This window comes from Arvicanthis niloticus, chromosome 4 (genome assembly GCF_011762505.2).
Source record: "Arvicanthis niloticus isolate mArvNil1 chromosome 4, mArvNil1.pat.X, whole genome shotgun sequence".
Classification (NCBI taxonomy): Eukaryota; Metazoa; Chordata; class Mammalia; order Rodentia; family Muridae; genus Arvicanthis; species Arvicanthis niloticus.
Genome location: NC_047661.1, coordinates 50,111,553 through 50,137,206, shown reverse-complemented (window position 1 = coordinate 50,137,206; position 25,654 = coordinate 50,111,553). Strand labels below are relative to the sequence as shown.

At 38.6% G+C, this 25,654-nt stretch overlaps 1 protein-coding gene across 2 annotated transcripts in view; it reads left to right on the top strand.

Moving 5' to 3' along the window:
- The window catches only part of Ift80 (intraflagellar transport 80), a 107,761-nt gene extending 83,647 nt beyond the window's left edge, over window positions 1-24,114 (top strand). For both annotated transcript variants that reach the window (XM_076932498.1, XM_076932499.1), the window contains 6 exons: window positions 350-497; window positions 2,224-2,395; window positions 3,597-3,686; window positions 3,793-3,965; window positions 18,492-18,615; window positions 23,038-24,114. In XM_076932498.1, coding sequence (XP_076788613.1) covers window positions 350-497; window positions 2,224-2,395; window positions 3,597-3,686; window positions 3,793-3,965; window positions 18,492-18,615; window positions 23,038-23,148 — 818 coding nt within the window. In that variant the 3' untranslated portion in view covers window positions 23,149-24,114. The remainder of the gene's footprint in view (window positions 1-349; window positions 498-2,223; window positions 2,396-3,596; window positions 3,687-3,792; window positions 3,966-18,491; window positions 18,616-23,037) is intronic.
- Window positions 24,115-25,654: the final 1,540 nt, after the last annotated feature.

The window sequence follows — 25,654 nt, the reverse complement described above, 5'->3', positions numbered from 1 at the left end:
GTGCCTTGCAGGTGTGGATATGATGTAAGCCTTTGTGGATAGCACGTGCACTGTGTGCCTTGCAGTCATGGATACCACGTGCGCCTTGCAGCTGGGGGCAGTAAACAGCAAAACAAAATATGTGGGATATCAGAGTGTGCTTCAGCTGTTGTAGGCTGTTGAAAAACAAGTCTCACGTCAGGGTATATGGCTTGAGATGGCTGCAAAGCTGATAGCCGCTTTCTGCTAAAAGTCGGCTCCCAACACATAGCCATTATATTAATTAGGATCTTATCTGTCAGCTGATTTTAAAGGTGGATTTTAATATCTGTTGACACTAATGGACCATGACTATTCTTTTTGAATTAAGGAACCATGGTACATACTTTGGCATGGTGTGATACATGCAATATCCTCTGTGGACTTCAAGATACACGATTCACAGTATGGTATTACCCTAATACCGTTTATGTGGACAGAGACATTCTGCCTAAAACCTTGTATGAAAGAGATGCAAGGTAATGTGCTTCACAGGATTCCATATTGTAAATAAAGTTCTAATTGCCATGCCTTTTCCTGGATGTTTTTAAAGTTTAATTAGATACAACTAAATAAATTGCTGAGCTAAAACTGGGTAAGATTTAAGTAATGGACTCAAAAAAAAATTATGAACTATTTGCTCATACTTTATAAATGAGTATAATTTGCAAGGTTTGTTTAATGGTAGCTCAGGTGAGGTTTTTCACTGTGATTTAGTAATTTTTTTTAAACCCAGTAGTCTTTAGTAGTAGATTTAATAAGTAGATTTAGTAGTAGATTTTGCAGCAAAGTGATAGCAAGCTGTCACTTTGTGACAGCTACCCAGCGTACACATTTTCATTGACTTTAAGAATTCCAACTATGTGTCTCTTCAGTTGGATTTTTGAGTAATGTTAAAGGTAGATTAAATCATAATTGCTGAAAAGCTTTAAAAACAAACAAAACTCCCACCTAACCATGTCAGAAAAATTATTCCTAGATTCTTTTGTTTGTTTGTTTGTTTTTCGACACAGGGTTTCTCTGTGTAGCCCTGGCTGTTCTGGAACTCACTCTGTAGACCAGGCTGGCCTCGAACTCAGAAATCCGCCTGCCTCTGCCTCCCAAGTGCTGGCATTAAAGGCGTGCACCACCACCGCCCAGCTTATTCCTAGATTCTTAAGAGAAACATTTCTTATTCTTCACACAGCAGTAAGTTAGACTCCTGAGGTCTAAGCATCAGGTTTCGCAGGATGTGTTTAGAGCTTAAGGTCACAACTGTAACAAAACTAGGGAAACACAAAGTAAAGGCTTATTTTTTAAAAGTATTTATAAATTAACCAGATGTGATGGCACATGAGTTTCATCCCAGAACTGGGGTGTCAGAGGCAGGAGGATCTCTTCTAGTTCTAGGCCAGCCTGGTCTGCGTAGTGAACTCCAGGCCTGGTTACACAGTGAGACTGTCAGGAAAAACAAGGAAAAACAGTATTAACAAATTAACGAAAAAAAATGTCAGTCTTCTTATTTAAAGTTCATCCATTTTTACTACAAAAATGTAATTTTGGAATTCACTTGGATTTTTTTTTAATCCACTTGTCCATATTTTCAAAATCAATACCTAAGTTACTTGTTTTAATAATTTAATGTTCAAGGGAGAAGATGTTAGTCAACTTTCTGTTAACTATAGCAGTAGTTGAGACAAACAGCTTTCTAGAAAGAAAAGGGATATTTTGGCAAAGGTTTCAGAGGTTCTAGTCCATGATCAACTGTCCCCATTGCTTTTAGGTCAGTGGCAGTGGAGTGCATATGGCAGCAGTGATGGTGGAGCAGGAAGGGGATGAGTGGAGGGGACGGGCTCCTAGGATAGCCTTCCCCAGCAGTGTCCTGCCCCTGAGCAGGTCTCACCGGGCTCACCGCTGACAAACCCTTTTGGGGAACAGGACATTACCATGGGGTTCCAAACAGTAACAAAAGCTCACTGCAGATGTCACTAGGGAAACAATCAAATATGGAATGACTTTTGCCACTTTAAATTGTTGGTATATTTTGCTTCAAGTGTAAATCTGTCTACATGTTATATTGAAATGTTTATTTGAATACACATTCTGTTTGGGGTTAAATGGTGGGTGTCAGTTTTGAAATTATATGTTAGAATTATTTCTAAATTTAATACATATGAAAAAATATGTAGAATGTAGCTTTAAGTTTTCTTTGTTTGTTTTCAACAGTGAATATAGTAAAAACCCACATATAGTGAGTTTTGTTGGGAATCAGATAACTATAAGACGAGCTGATGGCTCCCTGGTACACATCAGCATATCACCATATCCCGCTATCCTCCATGAATACGTGAGCAGCTCAAAATGGGAAGATGCTGTAAGGCTTTGCCGCTTTGTTAAGGTACCTTACGTATTTTGCACATATTGTACGCTGGTCTCCCTTTTGAGAGATGAGTAATGATAACATATAAGGGTTACGACAGTTGTGAGCAGGACCGTATCTTTTGCTGCACACTCTGACAGCTTGCTGAATACAGAGGAATAGATTCTGCTGTGTGATGTGTCCTTTGAAGAAGCTGTAACTAGGCCAACAGTTTCCTACACTGGCACATGGAACAGCCCTGTGGGTCTTTTCTAGAAGTGAGACTCCTAAGTTCTACCCTCACAGAGACTCTGGCTTGCTACATCTGAGTAGAAGCTGAGTTATACATCTCAGCCTCCTCAGACTTTCTCTTGTATAGCTAAAATTAAGAATCTTTGTTTTGGATTAGCATTTCCTGACTGTTTGTATCTAGTATACTCCAAACATGCTTGAACACAACCCTTTTTCTTAGTTGTTGGGTAACATCCCTTAGGATGCATATTTGTGGAATGGCATTTAGATGTTTTTCCTTTCAGTGGCTTCTTGGTAGCATTGTGTTAGAACCTCACTATTTCTCTTACTCCCTGTAAGTTATATTCCTTGCCACTTCTAGAAAGAAAGAAAGAAAGAAAGAAAGAAAGAAAGAAAGAAAGAGAGAGAGAGAGAGAGAGAAAGAAAGAAACTCATCTTGAGTTATAAATAAAAGAAATCTTTTATAACTATAAATAAAAATTTTTAGAAAATTTTATTCAAAAGAAGTTCTTTGTCTGATGGTAATGTTTTTAAATAGAGACTTAGTAAATTTTTTTGTTTGTTTGGTTTTTGGTGTTTTGTTTTGTTGTGAGTAAGGTTCTTAATTATGTATCCTTTGCTGACCTTGAACTTGCTATGTAGCCCAGAATGGCTTTGACCTCAAAGAGATCTGCCTGCCTCTGCCTAGTAAGTGCTGAGATTACAAGTGTGCTCCCATGCCTAGCTTTTATGTAACTTATTTTGTTATCAGTTTCTTTCAATGCCATGTTTCATAATTTTTATTTGTAAATTAATTACTTAGTTGTATCACTATTAGAATTTAAACCACTGCTTGTAGCAATACATTATGAATCATAATATAAATATCTGATATGCAGGATATCTGAAATGTGACCCTCAAGGGGGTCATAACTTATAGGTTGAGAACTGTTGATTAATAGGTAATTCAGCTACCTACTTAAGCTAATTTTTTTCATATTTTACTTAGGAACAAAGCATGTGGGCTTGCTTAGCGGCTATGGCAGTCGCTAATCGAGATATGGTTACTGCAGAAATAGCCTATGCGGCAGTTGGGGAAGTAAGTAAATCATGTTTATGTAATGCACAGTAGTTTTCTTAACATAATTGGTTATATTTCTATTATTACTGACTTGTGATAGACATATTTTACTTCCTCTTTTTAGATTGATAAAGTGCGGTACATCAATGCTATAAAAGATCTTCCATCTAGAGAGTCAAAAATGGCCCACATACTAATGTTTAGTGGGAACATCCAGGAGGCTGAAACAATACTTCTCCAGGCTGGCCTCGTTTATCAAGCCATACAGATCAACATTAATCTCTATAACTGGGAAAGGTAATAAGAACCCTTCCACAGTCCCAAGACCCTCTTGACCATCATATATTCTTCTGTCTACAACTTAGACAATTATATTTCCCAGTATATTTAGTATTTTCTAATGCTACAAGAAATTTGTTCAAATATTTCTGAGTATCCTGTCTGGTGAATCTTAACATTTTCAAACTGGAAAATGCCATTTGTGAAAATGAATGCTTTTTATGAACTTGTAATTGATTAGAAGTTTGAGTCTGAAGAAGAGAGTCTTAAGATGCCTCCCAAATTTATAATTTTGGTGCTACAGAAGTGGTACTATTAATAGATTTGGGAGGGAAGATAGTGTATCCTGTGTTAGCCAAGTAGAAAGGCCTGTTATGAGCTAGGTAGTAATAGTCAATCACGGACTTGAACTCACAAGATTGGAAGTAGACTTGTAGAGTCAGTAGCAAATGCAGCAGTAGAAGCAAGACTAGGTACATGGACTAGAGACTGTAAAGTGGAGTGATCTCAACTGTACTTGCGGGTAGATGAAGAGCAATCTACCACATGATCCCAACAGTCAGTCAGTCAGCAAGGGGAAGAACCAAGGATCTGGAGAGAGAGTGTGCTGAGGAGGCGTGAAGAGAGGTTCACAGTAAGGAGTGCTCAGAAGCCTCCTCCACTCCATTGAGCATCATCAGCTTGCTCTGAGAAGACACACTAAGTGCCTCCTATCCCTCCTTAGATATGGCTCTCAGAGTGAACAAAATTGTGTCACTTTATGTCCCAGAAATTACGTATTATGAACATATGTCCAAAATGTATTTTATGGGCTTTGCTTTCCTCTGGGCTCAAAAATAACCCACATATCTTTTTCTTTTATTGAAAATAGATTATTTTCTTTCATAGTATAACCTGATTATGGTTTTCTATCTCTCTTCTCCTCCCAGTTCCTCCACACCTCCCCTCTTCTCTGGATCCACTTCTTTCTTTCATTAGAAAAGAATAGGCTTCTAAGAGATAGTTATGGTTTGTCTCATTATATTTTATTTTGTTACGTTTTACTATTATTTCTCAGAAGCCCGTTCTTTTCTCATTCTGAGGTGTTAATTTTTGTTTTATCTTATTATATTTTATTTTGTTGTATTTTAATATTACACCTTAGAATTGGACAAAACAAACAAACAGAGCTCAAGAGAAGACACAAGAAATAAGAAACCCACTCATTCTCACACTCAGGAATCCCATAGACTCACTAAGCTGGAAGCCATAATATATGATATATATGTAGAGGACCGCGTTGTAGCCCTGTGTGTGCTGCTTCAGTCTCTGTGACTTCATAGGAGTTTTGATTATATTTTTATTATTTTCTTGGTTCTTCCAGACCTTCTGTCTCTAATACTCTTTCCTCCCTCTCTTGGGTTTTTCTGAGCTTTGCGAAGCAATTTAATGGAGACAAACCATTTAGAGCTGAGTGTTGCAAGCTGTTTGTACTCTCATGATACAACTGTCTATAAATTCAGTTGCTCTGTCTTTGTGCTTTATCTACGTGAGTCTGTTACTGTTGAATAGTGTTACAGAAGTTCAGGAAAGATGTTGGTTCTGCAAGAACGAATAAACTATTTAAATTGTAAGGATTGAAAAGAGATAGGATAGGAGTAATATTAGTAAACTATATTAAATAACTAATAGAACGTTATCACTAGAATTATATGAGAACTATGGAAAGCTAGTAATGACAATGTTGTATTTTTCTGACAGGGAGCAGTTGAGACGCTCTTGCTATATAGTCTGTGCTTGCCTCGGGCTCACAGCAGCCCTCCTAGCTCAGCCTCATGAGTGTAAACACATCAGCTTCAAGTGTTTTTGAGAAAATATGTGCATTGATTAATGGCAGAAACTGTAGTTCATGTAACACTGAACATGTTTTATTGATTCATTGATTCATTGATTGATTTTGGTTTTTTGAGATGGGGGTTTCTCTGTATAGCCCTGGCTGTCCTGGAACTCACTCTGTAGACCAGGCTGGCCTCAAACTCAGAAATCTGCCCACCTCTGCCTCTCAAGTGCTGGGATCAAAGGCATGCGTCACCACTGCCCGGCTAACACTAAACATTTTAATATAACAAAATTTGTAATGGTCTTTATCTTGTAAACTTACATTCTAGATGGGAATTCCATTTTATATCACTGATAATGGTAAATAGAAAGAGACGCAGAATTTGAGCCTGGATCTTTTAATACATCAAAGAAACGGAATTTATCACCAAGCAATTAGGTCCTGTAGTCCAGATAACATTGCTTGTATTCTGTTGGGTGCTACACCTCTTTAATTATTGTCCTTGTAGATATTTATGTCATCTTCCCATTTCAGATAATGTACTTCCTAAAGGACAGAAACATTTAGTTTTTATTTATTTTTTATTGGATGTTTTATTTACATTTCAGATGCCATCCCTTTTCCTTATTTCCCCTCCCTAGAAAACCCCTATCCCATCCCCCTCCTTCTTTTTGCTTTTATACATTTTTAAAATGTTAATCAAAGGCTTTATAGGTTTGGTAATACTTAATAACAAGATGCCCATACAATCAGAAGTGCAACCCAATACCCAACCTAGATATATCAACTATCTTTGACTGGCAGAGACACACAAACATCCGCCTCTATGTCCCCCCCCCTTCTCTTGTCACCAAGCTCCTCTTCTTCTCCCCCTCCTCTTCTTACTCCTTCTCTTCCTCTCCGTACTCTTCCTATCTTAGCTCCTCCTACAAACCACCCTTCCTGTTAAAATAAAAATTTCTCTCAAAATACAATTAGAACATAACTATACCAATTTATATTAGTAAGGTACAAGATGGACCTAACACCCAGTCCATCATTTTGTTGACTAACCAGAACCTCTGTCATCTCTCCTAACTAAAAGACTTAGTTCTGAACCTGGCTTTTTTTTTTTTTTCTTGGCTTTAGAATGAATGTCAGCTGAAAACCATCCACTCAAATCTTTTCTCTCAAAGTAAATAGCCAGGATTAGCTGAGACTATAAATCTTCAATCCCGTTCAGAAATCCAGAATGACTGAGTTAACTGAAATTATGGGAAGCACAGAGCATAGCTTCTAAAACTTAGCCAATTTATAGAGACCGCTGAACACCTGGACACTCCCTATACTACAGAACATCTGATCTTCAGCCTTCTGGCCCAGGATCATCTGACAGACCTATTGATACAGAATTATTAAGGGCTGATTACTCTGTCTTGGCAGATATAATCAGTCAACTATTCCGCAAGCGTGTCCTTTTCTGGACAGTGATTTGTCTATAGATGAAAAGAGGCAATTCTTGCCTAATGGCTGTCTCACTATAACTGGAGTAACTCCAAAGATGCTTAATTTTTTCTTAGAATCTAAGACAGGTGTAACGGCCCGCTCTGTTCCACAGGTCGGGGTCTAGCAAGAGAGAGAGAGAGAGTAGGGGGAAGAAGGGGGAGAGACTCGAAGAATGGAAAACAAACCAGAGGATCTGTAGTCAAGTCTCGTTTACCTGTCTCCAACACACACACAACTCCTCCTACTACTACACCACTACTACACCACACTACTACAAGGAAATCCTGGGTATTTATAAGCACAAGCAGGGGAACACAGGTGAAAACATTTTACCACGTGCACCATGCAGCTGGGGTCACTAAACAGCAAAACAAGCTATGTGGGATAAACAAGATATTTATCAGAGTGTGCTTCAGCTGTTGTAGGTTTTTCAAAAACAAGTCTCTATCAGGGTATATGGTTCTGCAAAGTTGATAGCTGCTTTCTACTTAAAGTCGGCTCCCAACAGACAGGAAGCTGTCAGGAGCAGACAGGTTTGATCAAAATGAACATTAATACAGAAATGTTTGTAATGTCAACTCTGTGGACTTCTGATGTTTTGAAAACCAACTATTTATGTAAGGCAATCTGGACTGTTTTCTGTTAACTCCTCTCAGCTATTTCTAAATAAAATATAGAAAACACCCTAACAATAAACTCAGAGCCATGAATTTGCTATAGTCCCTTAACTTACAGGCTAACCATCTCAAATCAGTTAAAAAAGTTAAAAAAGGATTGGGTTTAAGCCTTGTATTCCTAAATGTGTTATATAGGCACAATGCCCATGAGAGTAACAATATTAATCTCACTTTTATATCAATAAGAAGTCCATACTAATGAAAACCTTAAATTTGAAATCAAAGTAAATTTTGTGTCATTTAAGAAATTATAACTTCATCTTACTAACAGTTATACATATTTCTACTAATAGGTTATGGCTATGCAATAAATCCTAGCTAATCCTCTCTGTTCCACCAAAACCACTACTTTTCCCTAGAAAGACAGCTCAATATTAACCACCTCAGTCCCCAAGCCCAGGGAATAGGATTGCCGACTCTTCATTAACTTCTTCAAGCTGATTATGGGCGTTGAGATATTAGAAGAGGGGCAGGGGGGAGAGTAAATTGATAAGCTTCTGACTCTGTCTTCACTGCACCCAGCTGGAATTCCAGGACATCAGAGGTTCGAGCATGTCTGCTCAGCTTGCTTGATGAATAGATACACCAAGGCTGTGTATTCTGCAATATACAATTCTCAAAACAAATTTTAATATCAAGGTAATTTTTTGTTTCAATTCTGGAATCTAGTCTTCTGCCAGCCTGCCTCTGTCATGTCGAATCCATATAATTCTGGGAGTTTCTATGAGGGTGTACTCCCACCTTCTACACCACACTACTACAAGGATCAGTTAAAAAAGTTAAAAAAGGATTGGGTTTAAGCCTTGTATTCCTAAATGTGTTATATAGGCACAATGCCCATGAGAGTAACAATATTAATCTCACTTTTATATCAATAAGAAGTCCATACTAATGAAAACCTTAAATTTGAAATCAAAGTAAATTTTGTGTCATTTAAGAAATTATAACTTCATCTTACTAACAGTTATACATATTTCTACTAATAGGTTATGGCTATGCAATAAATCCTAGCTAATCCTCTCTGTTCCACCAAAACCACTACTTTTCCCTAGAAAGACAGCTCAGTATTAACCACCTCAGTCCCCAAGCCCAGGGAATAAGAGTGCCGACTCTTCATTAACTTCTTCAAGCTGATTATGGGCATTGAGATATTAGAAGAGGGGCAGGGGGGGAGAGTAAATTGATAAGCTTCTGACTCTGTCTTCACTGCACCCAGCTGGAATTCCAGGACATCAGAGGTTCCTCTCAGAGGCGGGAATAGAAGGTACTCCATCCTTCTATTCCTACCTCCCTGCTCTCGAGTTTCCCAACACTAGGGAATCCAAACTTTCAGGCACCAAGGCCCCTCACTTCCACTGATGCCTAACCTCTTACCCTATCCCTCCTCCTCCAATTTACTATGAGGGTGTACTCCCACCATCCTCCCATTCCCGCCTCCCTGCTCTTGAAATTCCCCAACACTAGGAAATCTAAACTTTCAGGCACCAAGGCCCCCCACTTCCACTGATGCCTGGCAAGGCCACCCTCAACTACCTATACATGTGGAGCCATGAGTCCCTTCCTTTGTGTTCTCAGGCTGGATATTTTAGAATGGCTACTCCAGCTTGTTTCTTAGGACCATTTGCTTGAAAAATTGTTTTCCAGCCATTTATTCTAAGGTAGCATCTGTCTTTGTCACTGAGGTGGGTATCCTGTATGCAGCAAAATGCTGGATCCTGTTTGCATATCCAGTCCGTTAGCCTATGTCTTTTAATTGGGGAATTGAGTCCATTGATGTTAAGAGATATTAAGGAACAATGATTGTTGGTTCCTGTTATTTTTGTAATTAGAGATGGAATTATCTTTGTGTGGCTATCTTCTTTTGGATTTTTTGGAAGAGGATTGCTTTCTTGCTCTTTCTAGGGTATAATTTCCCTCCTTGTATTGGAGCTTTCCTGCTATTATCCTTTGTAATGCTGGGTTTGTGGAAAGATATTGTGTAAATTTGATTTTGTTGTGGACTATCTTGGTTTTTCCATCTATGGTAGTTGAGAGTTTTGCTGGGTATAGTAGCCTGGGCTGGCCTTTGTGTTTTCTTAGGGTCTGTATGACATCTGTCCAGCATCTTCTAGCTTTTATAGTATCTCGTGAGAAGTCTGGTGTAATTCTGATAGATCTGCCTTTATATGTTACTTGGCCTTTTCCCCTTACTGCATTTAATATTCTTTCTTTGTTTTGTGTACTTGGTGTTTTGATTATTATGTGACAGGAGGTATTTCTTTTCTGGTCTAGTCTATTTGGTGTTCTATAGGCTTCTTGTATGTTTATGGGCATCTCATTCTTTAGATTAGGGAAGTTTTCTTCTATAATTTTGTTGAAGATATTTATTGGCCCTTTAAGTTAGGAATCTTCACTCTCTTCTATACCTATTATCCTTAGGTCTGGTCTTCTCATTGTGTCCTGGGTTTCCAGGATGTTTTGTGTTAAGAACTTTTTGCATTTTGCGTTTTCTTTGACAGTTGTTTCAATATTTTTTATGGTATCTTCTGCACCTGAGATTCTCTCTTCTATTTCTTGTATTCTGTTGGTGATGCTTTCGTCTATGACTCCTGATTTCTTTCTTAGGCTTTCTATCTCCAGGGTAGTCTCCCTTGGTGATTTCTTTATTGTTTCTACTAACATTTTTATGTCCTGTATGGTTTTGTTCGATTCCTTCACCTGTTTGGTTGTGTTCTCTTGTAATTCTTTAAGGGATTTTTGTGTTTCCTCTTTAAGGGCTTCTACCTGTTTACCTGTGTTCTCCTCAAATTCTTTGAGAGTGTTATTTATATCCTTCTTAAAGTCTTCTATCATCATCATTAGAAGTGATTTTAAATCTGAATCTTGCTTTCCTGGTGATATGGGGAATTCAGGACTTTCTAGTGTGGGAGAACTAGGTTCTAATGATGCCAAGTATCCTGGGCTGCTGATGCTTATGTTCTTGCACTTGCCTTTCGCCATCTTGATCTCCTTAGTGCTACCTGCCCTGTCTCTGACTGGAACCTGTCTTTCCTATTACCTTGGTTGTATCAGAACTGTGTGGGGTGGGTGGGGTTAGAGCTGGGGCCCAAGATCTGCTCAGTACTCATATGCAGACAGGAAGGAACCAGTGCTCCAGGCCAGGAGTGACTTCCTGGGTCCTAGTGGGTCCCAACTACTCTCTGTCTGGGGCAGGTGTTGCTGTCTCCTTACCTATGATACTGCCCAGGTTAGAGCTCCTGGGAGGCCCACTTCCTCTAGGTTCTGTGAGATTGTGGGCAGAGCTGCCACCTGGGATCTGCTCAGTGCTCGGTTGGACAGAAAAATTTTATATTACCTCTATGTAGTAAATATATGATATCCATATACTTTATATCCTTGTTCCATGCAATCCTTAATCATTTTGCAGTGTTCTAATGCTCCAAATACTGATTGGCTATAACCAACTTATAGTTGGTGAGTAAGTGCCCTAGCAAGACAGTAGAAAAATGTGCCCAGGATGCTCCATAGTACCCTTAGAACCAACCTCGACCTACTTGAAACTGTCTTCTCCCCAGACAACACAGCTTTTCAATGTTTATTCTCTTCACTTATGTGTTTCTTACCATCTGCATGTGATTGGGGTTGCTGTGGTTTGGTTTGGTTTTATCTTCTTCATCTTTACTTTTCTGTCTTACAAAAATCTTGGGTGTTTGAAGCTTATGCCACATGTTCATACTAATTCTCTGCTGTTGACTTTAAATTTCCTGCCACCCCTATAGGCTGATCACTGCTCACAAACCCCTACCATCAAGTCTCAGAAAGAACCTACCTTGAAGATGATTAAATATTGGGGAGATGAGAAAGAAGAGGAGGAAAATAATGTATCCTGGGTGTTCCTCCATCCATTCTCTCTGGCTTTGCCATTCCTCTGTGTCTTGATATCTAATTATTCCCAGTTGGTTTGTCATGGCTGAGAGGCCTCTGAAGCTACCTTACAAGTTAATAAAGGTCTAGGGACCATTGTTCCAGAATTCTGGCTACCTTCTATACACGTTAAAGATATAAACAAGCATCTTGTTGAGTGCTGTGTCCTGCAGGTAGTTACCCAGCTGTCTACTTACCAGTGCCATTGCATAGCATATGTGTTTGCATTTGGATTTGCCTCTTCTCTCATATCTCCTTTGTCACCTTTCAGAGGAACCAATCTCAGGTCTCAGACATGCCAGACAAGCATATATAAGCATAGATTATTCTGGGATAATACCTTATTATCTCTTCTCTTGCATGAAGCTGGAAATCTGGGAGTTACTTTTGTCATTTTCCTTAGCCTCTGTCCATCTTAACCACTTCCCCTCTCCCACCTCCCCCAGTGTTTCTAACACTTCATAGTAGCACCTTTGTCTAAACTGATCAGAGTTCTCCCATATGATGCCACCACTAATGTCCTTACCGCTAATGTGTCCTTTTCCTATCCATTCTGGACACTATAATCATAGTGATATTGCAATAGAACTCTAACCATGTGGCACTTGACCCCCACCTCATTTAAATGGAATCTAAAGTTCCCCATTGCTTGTAGTACAGATGTCAAACCATAGCAAGGAGTCATTTCAGATAATCAAGGAAGTAATTATACTTGCCAAGAAACTTTGAAGAGACTTAGATGTTGTCACCATCTCCACACTCTACAGATATTTTTGAAACCATGTAGAATATTTGTTCCTGCTGCATATTCATTTATTCAGCATTTTTATTGAGTCTACTGCTATAGATATATTTAGATATTTCAGAGAGATCTTCAAAAAAATAACCTTTTTGGTAAAATGTGTGGTCATCTAAATGTGTCTTATGTTGCAAGAGGTGATGAGTGATCAGGATTGGGAGCTTTAGAGTCAGGCTGGTTTCATTTCGTATTCCACACTTACTAGCTATGGACATATTACTGAGGCTCTGAACATTTCAGTTTCCCTATATTTAAGATGGTAAAACAGCCTCAGGATTTGTTACCAAAATTGAACTAATTATATCTGAAAATATCTTAGCAAATTTTGTGGCAGTTAACAAGCCTTTACTAAATGACATATTAGTCACATGTTAAGTATTTGTTGAGTACCACCAACAGACTGTAGGCACTGTGAATGCAGGGATGAACAAACACAAGAAAAAGTCTGTGGCAGTGATTTTAATTGTAAAACTTTTAACTGACATGGCTAATATGAAAGCTATAAGTAGGTAAGATATAATATATATATATATATCCTACATGTAGAATATATGTATGTATTTGTATACGTAGATATGGTAGAATAATATATAAATTAGAAAACATGTACAAAAATATTCAAATGTGTGGTAACATGGTTGATTAATTCATAGATTTTCATGTCTGTGTAGCTGATGATGGTCCTCATTTAATTTCTGTTATTGAAGTACCCTGACCGAAGCCACTTAGAGGAGAAAATAGTGGTGTGTGTGTGTGTGTGTGTGTGTGTGTGTGTGTGTCTTACATTTCCAAGTTACAGTTCATCATTTTGGGGAAGTTAAGGGAGAAACACAGTCAAGAACACAGCGAGAATAGACACCCTTGCTTCCTTGCTTGCTGCTGTTCTTGCTCAGGCAGCTTTCTTTACTTTCCTGCAATGCAGGGCCCAGCCCATAAAATGATGCTGCACACATTCAGGGTCAGTCTTCCTACCTTAATTAACAACTAAGAAAAATACCTGACAGAAATGCCCATGGCCAACCTAATGTAGACAGTTCCTAAATTAATAGTCTTTGAAGGTGATTCTTCCTTGTGTCAGGTTGACAACTAAATAAAACACAGTGACCTTTTCAAAAGGATCTAATTTTACTTCATATATTTCTAATTTATCTTGGGACTGGGCAGGTGGTCATTCTTCCAAACAGAGGTTTGCACAGTTGAGCTATACTATCAACCAACAGCTTAAACATGCTTAGGCGTTGTGTATAGGAAAGGAGCGGGTGCTAGGGCTTACATGTATTCCTGCACTTTTAGCAGCAGAAAAGGCCCACACTGTCACACTGTGCAGGCCAAAGCTGCACTTCCTGGTGGATTCTTTGTTATGTGGTGAGTATGAAGTCATGGTTATTTTGTATAAAAATCTTTACTGTTTCATTTAAATCACCTTTGTCCAGGTCCTGAAGCCCTATAGGAAGTGTGATTTGCAGATGTAAATTTCAAGGGTGCTCCCAGTCTTTGAGGAATTATCAAAATTTCTCAATATAAAAACTATCAAAATTATCAAAAAAGGATAATTTCTTTAAGGAATTGTCAGTCAGTAGAGAGTATGATAGATTCTGGGGTATGAGGAGTCATTGAATAATTTTCTACCCATGGTAACACAGAGGACCCTGGCTGAACTCAGTGTGTCACTTAACACACACATAGAGATGTGAATGTGGGAAAGAGATTTATAGGGTAGATAACAGGGGTGGGGAGGGAGATGAGAGAGTAGGACATGAGAATAAGAATGCATTTTATACATACATAAAAATGTCAATGAACACATTTAATTAATTATAAAAAACATTTCAAAAGGTAAAGTGGAAACCAATTGAAGATGACACCCAGCATCACCTTCTGGCTTACACACAGACACACACACACACACACACACACACACACGTGCTCGCACACACAAAAGACGTTGCTTTAGAGTAGTGTTTGATTGGTAGAATGCTTGCCTAGCATGTGCAAGGGAGAAAAAGAATATTCAGTGAAATATGTTAGGAAGAACCAAAAAGATAAAGTTGAAAAAGACCTTGTTATGAAAAAGCACATAACAAATAGTGTGAGGACCACCACCAGTCAGCCTCAGCAGCGATCAGTTGTTACACAGTCTGCACACCCTTTCTTCTCCTACCATTTATTTTAAGGCAGACTACAGTTATCACATTTTATCTGTGAGAATTTAAGTGTATATCTCCAAAAGATTTTAGCTGCCATAATACCATAACCATACTTAAAAATTACCAGCAATTACATAGTGTTCCTATTTCTTTGTATCTAAATAGTGTTTTTATGGTTTGAGTTGGGATCTATAGAAGACACCTATTTTCTGATTAGTTGATACATTCTTAGACAGGTTCTACTTCTTTTTGTGTTTGCTTATAATTTTCCCACTGAAGAAACTTAACCTATAGAACTTCCTATTGTTTCAACATTGTTGATTGCATCCTTATTGTATCTGTCTCCTGAATTAGCTACAAATTCATCCTAAATCTAAAGCTGTATAAGTTTAATTGGGGGATAGGGAGAGGTAATGTAACTACTGTAGCTTGTGATATGTTTATTTCCAGAATGGCTGGTCATCTGTGGTTTTTCTGATATTAGCAAGTGTTGATGGTCACTACTAGGTATCTTAATTCTTGAATGGTGGAAAGAAGAGTTACCTGACACATTAGATTGCTTTTGAGGTCCCAGAACTCTACCTCTGTTTAAAGCTTCTAGAAAGGGATGGCTTTTAATTCATTCATGTGTTACTCTGTTTGAAAACCATGTCTTGCTAGTTGTGAATCTGTATTTCATATTTGTGTTTGGAGATTGCCTGCACCTTGGTAGAATGCAGAGACTAGCAACTTGAAGGTAGGTAGTTTATCTGTTTGGTGTCTAATTTGTACATTGAGTGTTACTGTTCTCTGAGAAACTCAACTTAGGAGAGGAAGAAATGAAAGCTCCACACTAATCCTGCATATAAGTGTTAATAAAATAATTTCTAATCTTCTGCCAGTTATATAAAGGGGTTTTGATTTATTCAAGTTATGCAAAAGATCATATTTAGAAGTTATCATATCTTTTTATATAACTTCTTCCTATTTAAAATACATGGACTTATTCCAGCCCTAGAATCTAATGTCACATTTGTTTGGTTGCCAAACCATTTTAAAACTAGAGACATACTGTTCCCAAAACCCTTATATAATTTGAAGTAAGTTCCCTCCTAAATGTGGTAGAGAAACATTTTTTTTACCCAGTGTGTATACATTTAGAAAGTACTTAAAATAGCACATATGTAAATGTTTACTTTTAGCCATTACTCTTCAAATAATTAATGTATGTTTTATTGTTATAATGACAGTAATGCAGAGAATACTCAGGCCTAACCTCTGATTACAGGATTAGATATTACATTGTCTTCTGTGCATAATTAAATGTATTGATGTTTGCATACCAAATTACTTCCCCACAATTTTTTAAAAGCCCCAATAAGAGTGACTGCCTATGAGTCCTGCTTTCACTGTTGCAGGCAAGATGCCCCAGCCCATCACTTGCTGTAAGGTGCCAGTATGTGATTCAGCAGAGTCTTTCCTGACACACAGCTCAGCAGGATCAGAGGCTTGGGTGGAAAGAGGCTAGGAGTAAGGCACCTCGGCCTCCACTGCTCGTTAGAGCCTCTGCTACTCAGTCCTTGCCTTTTCTTTCTCAGTCAGTCCCTATCTGCTTGACTCATTGTTCTCTGAAAGACTTACTGCTACACAGAATGAGAGAATCTGAGAGTCCACAACAGTCAGTTTTATTGTTATGAAGAGACACCATGGCCACAGCAACTCCTATGAAAGAAAGCATTTAATTGGGGCTGGCTTACAGTTTTGGAAGTTTAGTCCATTCTCATCATGGTATGGAACATGGTGGTACACATGCTGCTATGGTGTGGGAGAAAGAGCTGAGAGTTCTATATCCAGATCCACAGGCAGCAGTGAGAGCAAGCCACTGGGCCTGGCTCAGGCTCTTGAAACCTCAAAGCCCACGCCCATTGACACACTTACTCTAACAAGGCCACACCTACTCCAACGAGGCCATACTTTGTAATCCTTCCAGTAATGATACTCCCTGGTGACCAAGCATTCAAATCTATGATCCTTTGGAGGCCATTCTCATTCAAACCACCAGAACAATATATAGCGTCTGTTGATACGTTTTATAAGAAATCATATTTCTTGATCTTGGCATTACCATCTGTGGTATTGCTGTTACATTCATATTTTTATATTGTTTTTGATAGATTGCTCAATTGCCTATCAATTGTCAATAGACGCAGCATTATCCAAAATACTTTAAAATTTTTGAATTTAGTGTGTGTGTGGTGTGTGGTGTGTGGTGTGTGGTGTGTGTGTGTGTGTGTGTGTGTGTGTGTGTGTATGTGGTTGTTGTTATGTGTCTCAGAGAGGGGAAGAGAGATGGAGTGAGGTAGAGTACACAGGCCATGAGCCACAGTGCAGGCATGGAGGTTAGAGGACAACTTTGTAGAATTGGCTCGTTCTCTTCACCTTTATGTTGGTTCCAGGATGAATATAAGTTGTCAGATTTCTATGGTCAGTACCTTTTCCTGACAAGCTATCTTGCTGGACCCCAAAAATTCTTCCTAAAGATGTTTTTTAGTTTGGCTAATAGTGAAGAGTTACGAGTTATAAAATATTAATGTTGTTTTGTCTAAAATAACAGATCTATAATAGTTGGCTCAGATAATTCATAATTGTCCTATTCATGTCATGGCATAGTAGAAAGTGTGAGAATTAATGTTCTTTTGACCTCTACGGTGACTGTCACGCATGGCCTTAACAGGATGGCAGTAAACAGTGTACAGATACATGCTCCATTTGTTTTTTCTGAACTCAAGTCCTATGAATCATAAACAGGATTTTGACTGGCTGAGACCCTAGTCAAACTTAGACAGAAGCCTGGGCTAGGATAATCTGTCCACCTCCTTGTAGATTATCACTAGGATAAACCTGTCTCTTTGGTGTGGTGCTAGTGTTTTCTCTTTCTTTCTCTCTTTCTTTCTTTCTTTCTTTCTTTCTTTCTTTCTTTTTGTAATTCTGCTATTAAATAAAGGCTTATTTTAAAATAGGATAGTTTTGTAGATACACTGAATTATAGAATTTCAATACATTTTTAATATTTTCTTTAACTGTTTAAATTTAATTCATTGACTGATTGATTAATTTGTGCTTGTGTGCATGGGTGGAGGTCAGAAGACAACTTGGGAAAGTTGGTTCTCTCCATCACTTGTGACCTAAGAGTTAAACTCAGGCCATCAGGCTTGGTGGCAAGTACCGTTACCTGCTAAAACACTTTGCCTGCCTAGCATGCCACTTTCCAAGATTCAAATAGTAATAGCATTTAGTCACACTGGTTTTAATATCAATTTCATGTTTTATAAGATTTTTAATTTGATATAATAATATCACTTTTTATTCTATAAGTTTATTATGATTCATAAAATGCTGCATTTTATGATGATTTACCAAAACGTTGTTGAGTATTCTTCATATATGTCCTCTGCAGTACTCACCAAGGGAAATGCAAACTAGATCTCCATTCAAAAAATGTATAGACTAGTGGACATTCTGTAACACATACTTATAAGTAGTGCTAGCATAATAATGTGCAAAAATGTTGTATTTGTACAAGAGGGGCTGGTCAGCAAGAGGGGTTCATGTCTCATCTGGGCTTTGTAAAATACATAGATGGCTAAAGCAGAAAAATGGCTTTCTAGTCTTCTGACTTCAAAACTCTTTTGTATAGACACAGCAATATTGACAACCTGTAACTTCTCATTATAGGGCACTGGAATTGGCTGTAAAATACAAAACCCACGTTGATACAGTTCTTGCTTATCGTCAAAAGTTTTTGGAGACATTTGGTAAACAGGAAACTAATAAACGATATTTGCAATACGCAGAAGGTGTAAGTATTATACAGTGCAGTACAAGAGTATGTATGCATTATATAGAACATTCATCTCATGACAAAAGTTGAATGATGCCTACTCTGATTTTTTTTTTTAGTAATGCGCATCAGTTTTTATGGTAATCAATTTGTCTTGAGGTTGGGTACTATTTGATATTTTTAGATAAATAATGTAGATGTCTAAAATGCTAACTCTTAGATCTGTTTCCCTCATTTAGGAAAAAAACACAGACAAAATTTCATCCATCAATGAAATTTTAGCTTATTTGTAAAACATTTTTATTTTAAATTATGTATATCTGTGAATTTGTTCACCGATTGAACCTGCAGAGGACAGAAGAAGGTATCAGATCCTCTGGAGTTAGCATCACTGGCAGTTGGGAGGGGCCTAACATGGGCGCTGGGAACCACACTCACATCTCCTGCAAGAGTATCAGGTGCCACGGAGCCATCTCTGGCTCAAAATTACATTTTAAATAGCAAAACCTTAGCACCCTTATCTTCTTTATATGTTAAAAAAAAATAGCAGTTGCTAAAGCATACTGTCTCAGTCATAAGCTCAGCCAGAGCAACATGGTTTTCTGGGTGTTTTGTTAACCCAAACAGCCTGCTTTGTAATGAGCTACTTTGATTTCCTTTGGGGTTCAAGTCTTCTGCTTTTCTTCCTCACAGATACCATTTGAAATTTAACAACAACAAAACCCACAAAACAGGATTTAAAAAAAAAAAAAAAGGTTAATTAAAACTTTCTGACTATTGATTTACCATAGGACAATAGCTTGTGTGGCTGGCATCTACTTGCTGATGTTCTGGGATCATTTGGGTCTGTAATCTAGGTATCATCCATATTTATCTATTTTGCTAAAATGACAGCCATCTATATTATCTCAGAACTAAGAACTGAATAACTGTGCGCCATTAACAGCACAGAGAGAGTTTCATTCTCTGCCCTTCCTCCCAGAACACAGGATAAAGGGAAATTGGGCTTTACTGAAGACAACTTTTTAAAAAGATTTAGTATTACATGTGTGCATCCATCCGAGTGCTTGTGGGGGCCAGAAGAGGGTGTTGGAGCTCCAGGAGCTGAGTTGTCAGGGACTGTAATCTCCTGATGTGAGTGCTGGGAACTGAGCTCATCTTCTGACAGAGCAAAAGCTGTCTTAACTGTGGAGCCACCCCTCCAGCCTCCTGGAGACAGCTTCTAGTCAGCTCAGAGATGGCACCAGAAAGAAGACTCTCCAGGCCTTGCTCCATTAGTGTGTTCCCATTTTGTTACCTTCCCTCTGACGGTCTTTTGTTGTTTGTGAGGGGGGCTGTATTAGCCGCCCTGCTCTGAGTTGCCTTTCAGTGAAGATTCCTTGTGCCATTTACACTGCACACACTGGCTTATTTCTCTTGTTAATCTGTTCTTTGTTACAGGAATCTATATCACTATTGAATTTAGGAGAGTTGAGGAAAAATTACACTTCCCAACATCATCTAAGGTGGGAGGGGACATTTGGAAGGAACAGAAACCAGAAAAGGGAGGGTGCATTTGAACAGGAGAGACGTCAACAGTAGTAGTAATCAAGGCCCCAAGAATGCGCCTGTCTCAGGCCTGTTTCTTCCCCTTCTTGGTTATACACTTGCCTCTTTAAACTTTAGTGTCAACTTTTCACAGCCATCAACCTCGATGCTCACTAAATTTGAAAAACACCTAGAAACTCGGCAAGTAATTAAATGGTCATGTGACTTCCTATTTTACACCAGGAACTCATTGTCTCCTTTCCTACTTTCAAAGTCCCTACCATGTATGACTTACATATTTTTTCAAATTTTATTATCTGTCTCTGTCTTTATTGTATCTCTATGAAGATAATGGTTTTAAATGCTTTCATCCACTACTGAACCCTGTTTATGTCAACCCTGTCAAGGCTTGACATAAACAAGTGTTAACTATTTGGTGCACAGAGAGGGCTATAAGACAGGATAAGGACTGCAAACAGCTGATAGTTTTAGCGAAGTTCCTAGGCCCCAGGCTGTAGGTCCCTTACCTAGCATATGAGAGGTATTGATCCCTAGCTCCACGTTAAGCAAAGATTTCTGAAGTGTAGCTGCTGAGCGGTCATATTCAGTGCTCTGGACAGAGAATCGGAGCCCTGAGTCGGGAGAGTGAGGGTGGAAACTCAGCGACAGAATCAGAGGCAGCAGATGAGAAGTGAGTGAAGAGAAGGACTTGACTCTGGTTCCTGAAGGCTGTGTCCTGGAGGAGTCAGGGATGTGAAGAGGTTAGCCTGAGGCAGGAGGAAAACAGGGTGAAGGCTAGTGGGTTGCTGAGTATAAGGATGGAGACTTTGGTGAATTCATGGCTGATTGCCATGTTATTCTTGGTTTAATTAGGCAGCTGACCTTTAAGAAGAGTAGGCAAGCTGGGAACTAGACAGAGAACCATTAGTTCTGGATTATTTAAATGCTTTTATGTGACTAAGAATTGACTAGGGATAAGTTACAAATAGTTTGGCACTCCCTATAGTAGCAAATAAGGCTTTTGATGTAGAAGTCACTTGAAACTGTCAGAGAACATGCACTCTTATCTAAAACATACTGTTAAAGGTATTTTTATTAGGACTAAACACTGTCCTAAAACTGGATAAATATCAGATGGAATGAAACAGTCATCATGTGCAGGAGACCAAGTGATGCATTCATTTGCATTTCAGCCAGTAACTAATGATGTCCTCAGCTGATGGACTGGCTGCTTGGGGCAGTGCTGCAGCAGGTGCTCATAGAGTTGTACTGTGACTGACTAGAGAAACAAACGTCAGTCAATGTAAGGCTGGAAGAGGGCCATGGCAGTCAGCAAAGTTTGTCTCCCTTTTTATAAATGCTTTGTTAAACATGGAAATGCATGCATTGCCATTTAAAAATAACAAGTTGTATCCTGAATGAAAGCCATTCTTTCAATAATCTAATATTTGTCCTGCTTTTCAGCAGGCTGTCATTTGATTCTTAGTACAGACAGTTATCATCTAGGCTAAAAGAAATTCTATTAATTATTAATCAGTCTATCTTATATATTATAGATAAATATATGCAATTATTTTAAGGTCACCAAAATATCAACAAATTACTTAATGGAAATTTAGACATAACATATTGGAATAAAAATAACTAAATGATTTCATCAAATACTAGTAGAACAAAACAAGCATGTAGTTCTATTAAGAGCTAATCTCTCAGTTTCTTCAGATGAGTCTGCCCAAGCAGCAGGTGCTTCTTTGATCTGGTTTTATGCTGTTTACTCAATACCCTGTGTAAAGGTGTAACCTCTCTACATGTAAAAGGTAACCCCCCTGTGTAAAGGTGTAATCTCTCTACATGTAAAAGGTAACCCCCTGTGTAAAGGTGTAACATCTTTACATGTAAAAGGTAACCCCCCTGTGTAAAGGTGTAATCTCTCTACATGTAAAAGGTAACCCCCTGTGTAAAGGTGTAACATCTTTACATGTAAAAGGTAACCCCCCTGTGTAAAGGTGTAATCTCTCTACATGTAAAAGGTAACCCCCCCCTGTGTAAAGAGGTAAAAACCTCTTCATTTCTGACTTGAGTCTTAGAGCCTTGGGTCTGTTTCACAGTTTAAACTTAGTCTAGGACCCAATTTTTCCCATATCTTGCCTCAGAAGACACACATTCCTAAATAAGTGATCTCCAAACTTGTTTAACAGTGGATTCCTAAAGAAATAAATATTTCTAAATAAATTTCTCATAGAACTCAGGGGCAGAGGAGTCCTTTCCCCATATCCAGTGTAATAAATTTAGAAAGAGATAGGTGTAGGCTAGGCTAGGCTAGGCATGCTCTTGTCATGGATAAAAGAGAAGCAGATAAAAGTCTTGTTGCCCTCGAGTGTCTCCGTGACTCCTAATCGTGCCTGTCATCTGCTTCCTCTGGTGGCTTTCATCAGGTAGTGACTAACCACATTTTTTTGTCACTTTACTACGGCACAATGGAGCCACTTGTGAAACAACATTCCCTTGTCTTTCCTACAAGCTGGGCTTCAAATGGCTTATGAGATGTCCACAGCAGAGCTGGTGCAAACTCAGCCTAGTTGCAGCCTGCCCAATTTGCTTTTGTTGGGATCAGAGTTGCTGCTCTACATTGTCCCTAAGCTCTCGTGCAAATCCTGGGGTTCTGTGGATTGTTTCCATGTGCTTTCTACAGCACTGCATAGAAGATTGAGTCGTCCTTGTGCTTTATAACCATTCTCTTGATCTCAGAGGTAGCTCATAGGTTTTCAGCATTACTTCTCATTAAATTCTCCTTAATACCTTCTCTGTCTCGGTTCTGGACGTCATATATTCTGTTTTTATTTACTCTTGGTTACTTTGGATTAACTGAAAGTACAGGATATAAGTACAATTCTCTTTTCCCTTCTGTTGTAGCTCCAAATAGACTGGGAGAAAATCAAAGCCAAAATTGAAATGGAAATTACTAAAGAACGAGACCGATCATCCAGCGGCCAGTCCAGCAAGAATGTGGGCTTAAAGCACTAAGTGCCACACTTACCTCTAAACTAGTGTGGACTAACCAAAGATGTGCATGTTTCTTTGCTTTAAAAAAAAAAAAAAAGGCATAATTTTAAGGCTAGTGATGTCTCTGGATGGTAGAACACTTGCCTAGCATGCATGAGGCCCTGGGTTTGATCCCCAGCAATGTCAAAAGAAAAAGGCATTGTCTTTGAATAAGTGCATGCACTTTCTGTGTATTTAATACTTAAGGTACATTCAGGAAGGTTAAGCACAAATAACTTATATAATTCCATCATTTATATTTTTCTAGTCTAATAATTAAGAAAATATTTCTATATGCTTATCTATGCTCGAGGAGTGTTGATTACATTCCAGTTGGTTTATTTTTTTTTCATGTCTTTATTTCTGGTTCTTCAATATGAATAGCTATTAATTCTTATAATAAAGTCTTGAGTTATTTACAATGTATGTTATTGTTAATTTCTATTTGATATATAAATTGTAAAGTATCTCCCATACTTTATAAAACAAAAATACAGGAGGAAGAGTTTGGGGGAAATGTTACAATGTAGACAGTTGTATACCAGGTTGATAGTTCAAATAGCAAAAGCTGGCAACAGCTCCAGTGCCTGTCAGCTGTACTTAGGTAAAACCATGTGGTACTCACAAGCGGTGGAGTTATTCTCCCATGAAAAGATTGAGCTGTGGCACATGCTGCAACATGGAGGAGCCTTGGAGAACTTACACTAAGTGAAGTAGACTAGACATGGCACCAACATCAGTCCTGCGGTGCTTACACAAGGCACCTAGAACAAGCAAGTTCTTCTGGTCAGAAAAGAGACAAGAGGGACAGGCACAGGGAACTCGGTGTGCAGTTCCTGTTTGGGGTGAGGGAGTTCTGGAAATGGATAGTGGCGATGGTCATATAACAATGAATGTCGGAAACCTCGGCTGTCCTCTTTAAAAGGATTAAAATGATAAATTTTGTTTCCAGTTTTTTGTTTTGTTTTGTTTTACCAAATTGAAAAAGTGGGCATTTTCTTTATTCCTCCTGCGACTTGGGAATCTTTGGACCTAACACCCTGAGTCTGAGTTTTCAAAACTCTCCTCACTGGATGAACTGGTTTGATGCAATGCATCCCCAAATGCCTAAAAGCGTTTTTAACAGAGACACAGACATTCCTCTAACGTGTCCTTGAACCTGCTCTTGGAATTGGTGCATTACAGAGCTCATGTACACTGACTGGGGAATGCCACCGCTTCCCTCCACGGTAGTTTCTCATGTACACTCACTGGGGAATACCACCGCTTCCTTCCATGGTAGTTTCTCATGTAGGCTTTGTTCATAGAAATGCCCTGTAGTTCCCAATATTTTTTTCTTTTATGAAATGTTGGACTGTTCGATTTTTAGTCCAGAGATTGCATACATAGATATGTTCAATTCATGGAATCTAAGGAATTGACTTATATGTTATACATGCTTCCTACATTGTTAAGTTTCAGTGTAATGTTTCAAAAGAAAAAAATGGTTAAAGGGTTAAAATTTATGTTTAGTATATTTAACACAATAAAAAAGTAAAAAAAAATAATGAAGTCTATTTGTATTTTTTGATATCTTGCAATTCAATTCAGTCTTGACACTGCCTACTAGAGGCAGCAATGAACACCACGGGCCATGGATTGCAGCTGGACTGCCTTTTCTTCAGCTGTCACTTCCCTGAGTCCCCAGGCTATCTGCATTGTGTTTGACATGGCTATACATTGGGGGTTCCCATTAACCCCTCCCTCTCAAGTTGATAATTCAGTAGAGTTGTGTGTGAGGCCTTTACTGAGGTGTTATTTGGAAGGATAAATGGAAGTGCAAATAGGCACAGAGAGGAAGCACAGACAGCAAAGGCCCAGGGAAGAGGAAGGCCACAGGCAGAACTTCCTCATCCTGACCTTGTGAGTTCAGGAGACTGTCCATCTTCCCCATTCATGAATGTGTTCAGCAGGAAGCATCTTCCCTGAGTCTTGCTGTCTTAAGGTTTTTTCAGTTTTGTTTTTAAAATTAAGGTTTAATTATATATGCATAATTGATTAAAACATTGGTTATGTCTTGTTAGAATTTTTGTTCCTATGGTAAAACACCATGACCAAGAACAACTTGGGAGAAAGGATTTATTTCTCTTTTCAGTTTCATACGGCAGTTGGTCATCAAAGGAAGTCTGGTTAGGAATCTAAACAGGGCAGGAACCTGGAAACAGGGCAGGACCTCTCAGTCAGCTGAAGTCCAGGGGGCAAAATGGGTTTGGAGAATGCATTTATTTATTTAGTCAATGAATCTTATTGAGGCATTTTTTCAAAAGTCTATCTTTCCAAAAAAAAAAAAGCTAACTTGTCGCCAGTTAACAGTATAAACCAGCCAGGACAGCCATGCTGTCCTCTCTAGCCTCGCCCACTTCTGCCCTGAGATCTTTTTCTGATAATCACATCCCGTCTAGGTTTCTTTTCCCCAAAACCACCCCTTTTATTATAACAGACACCCTAG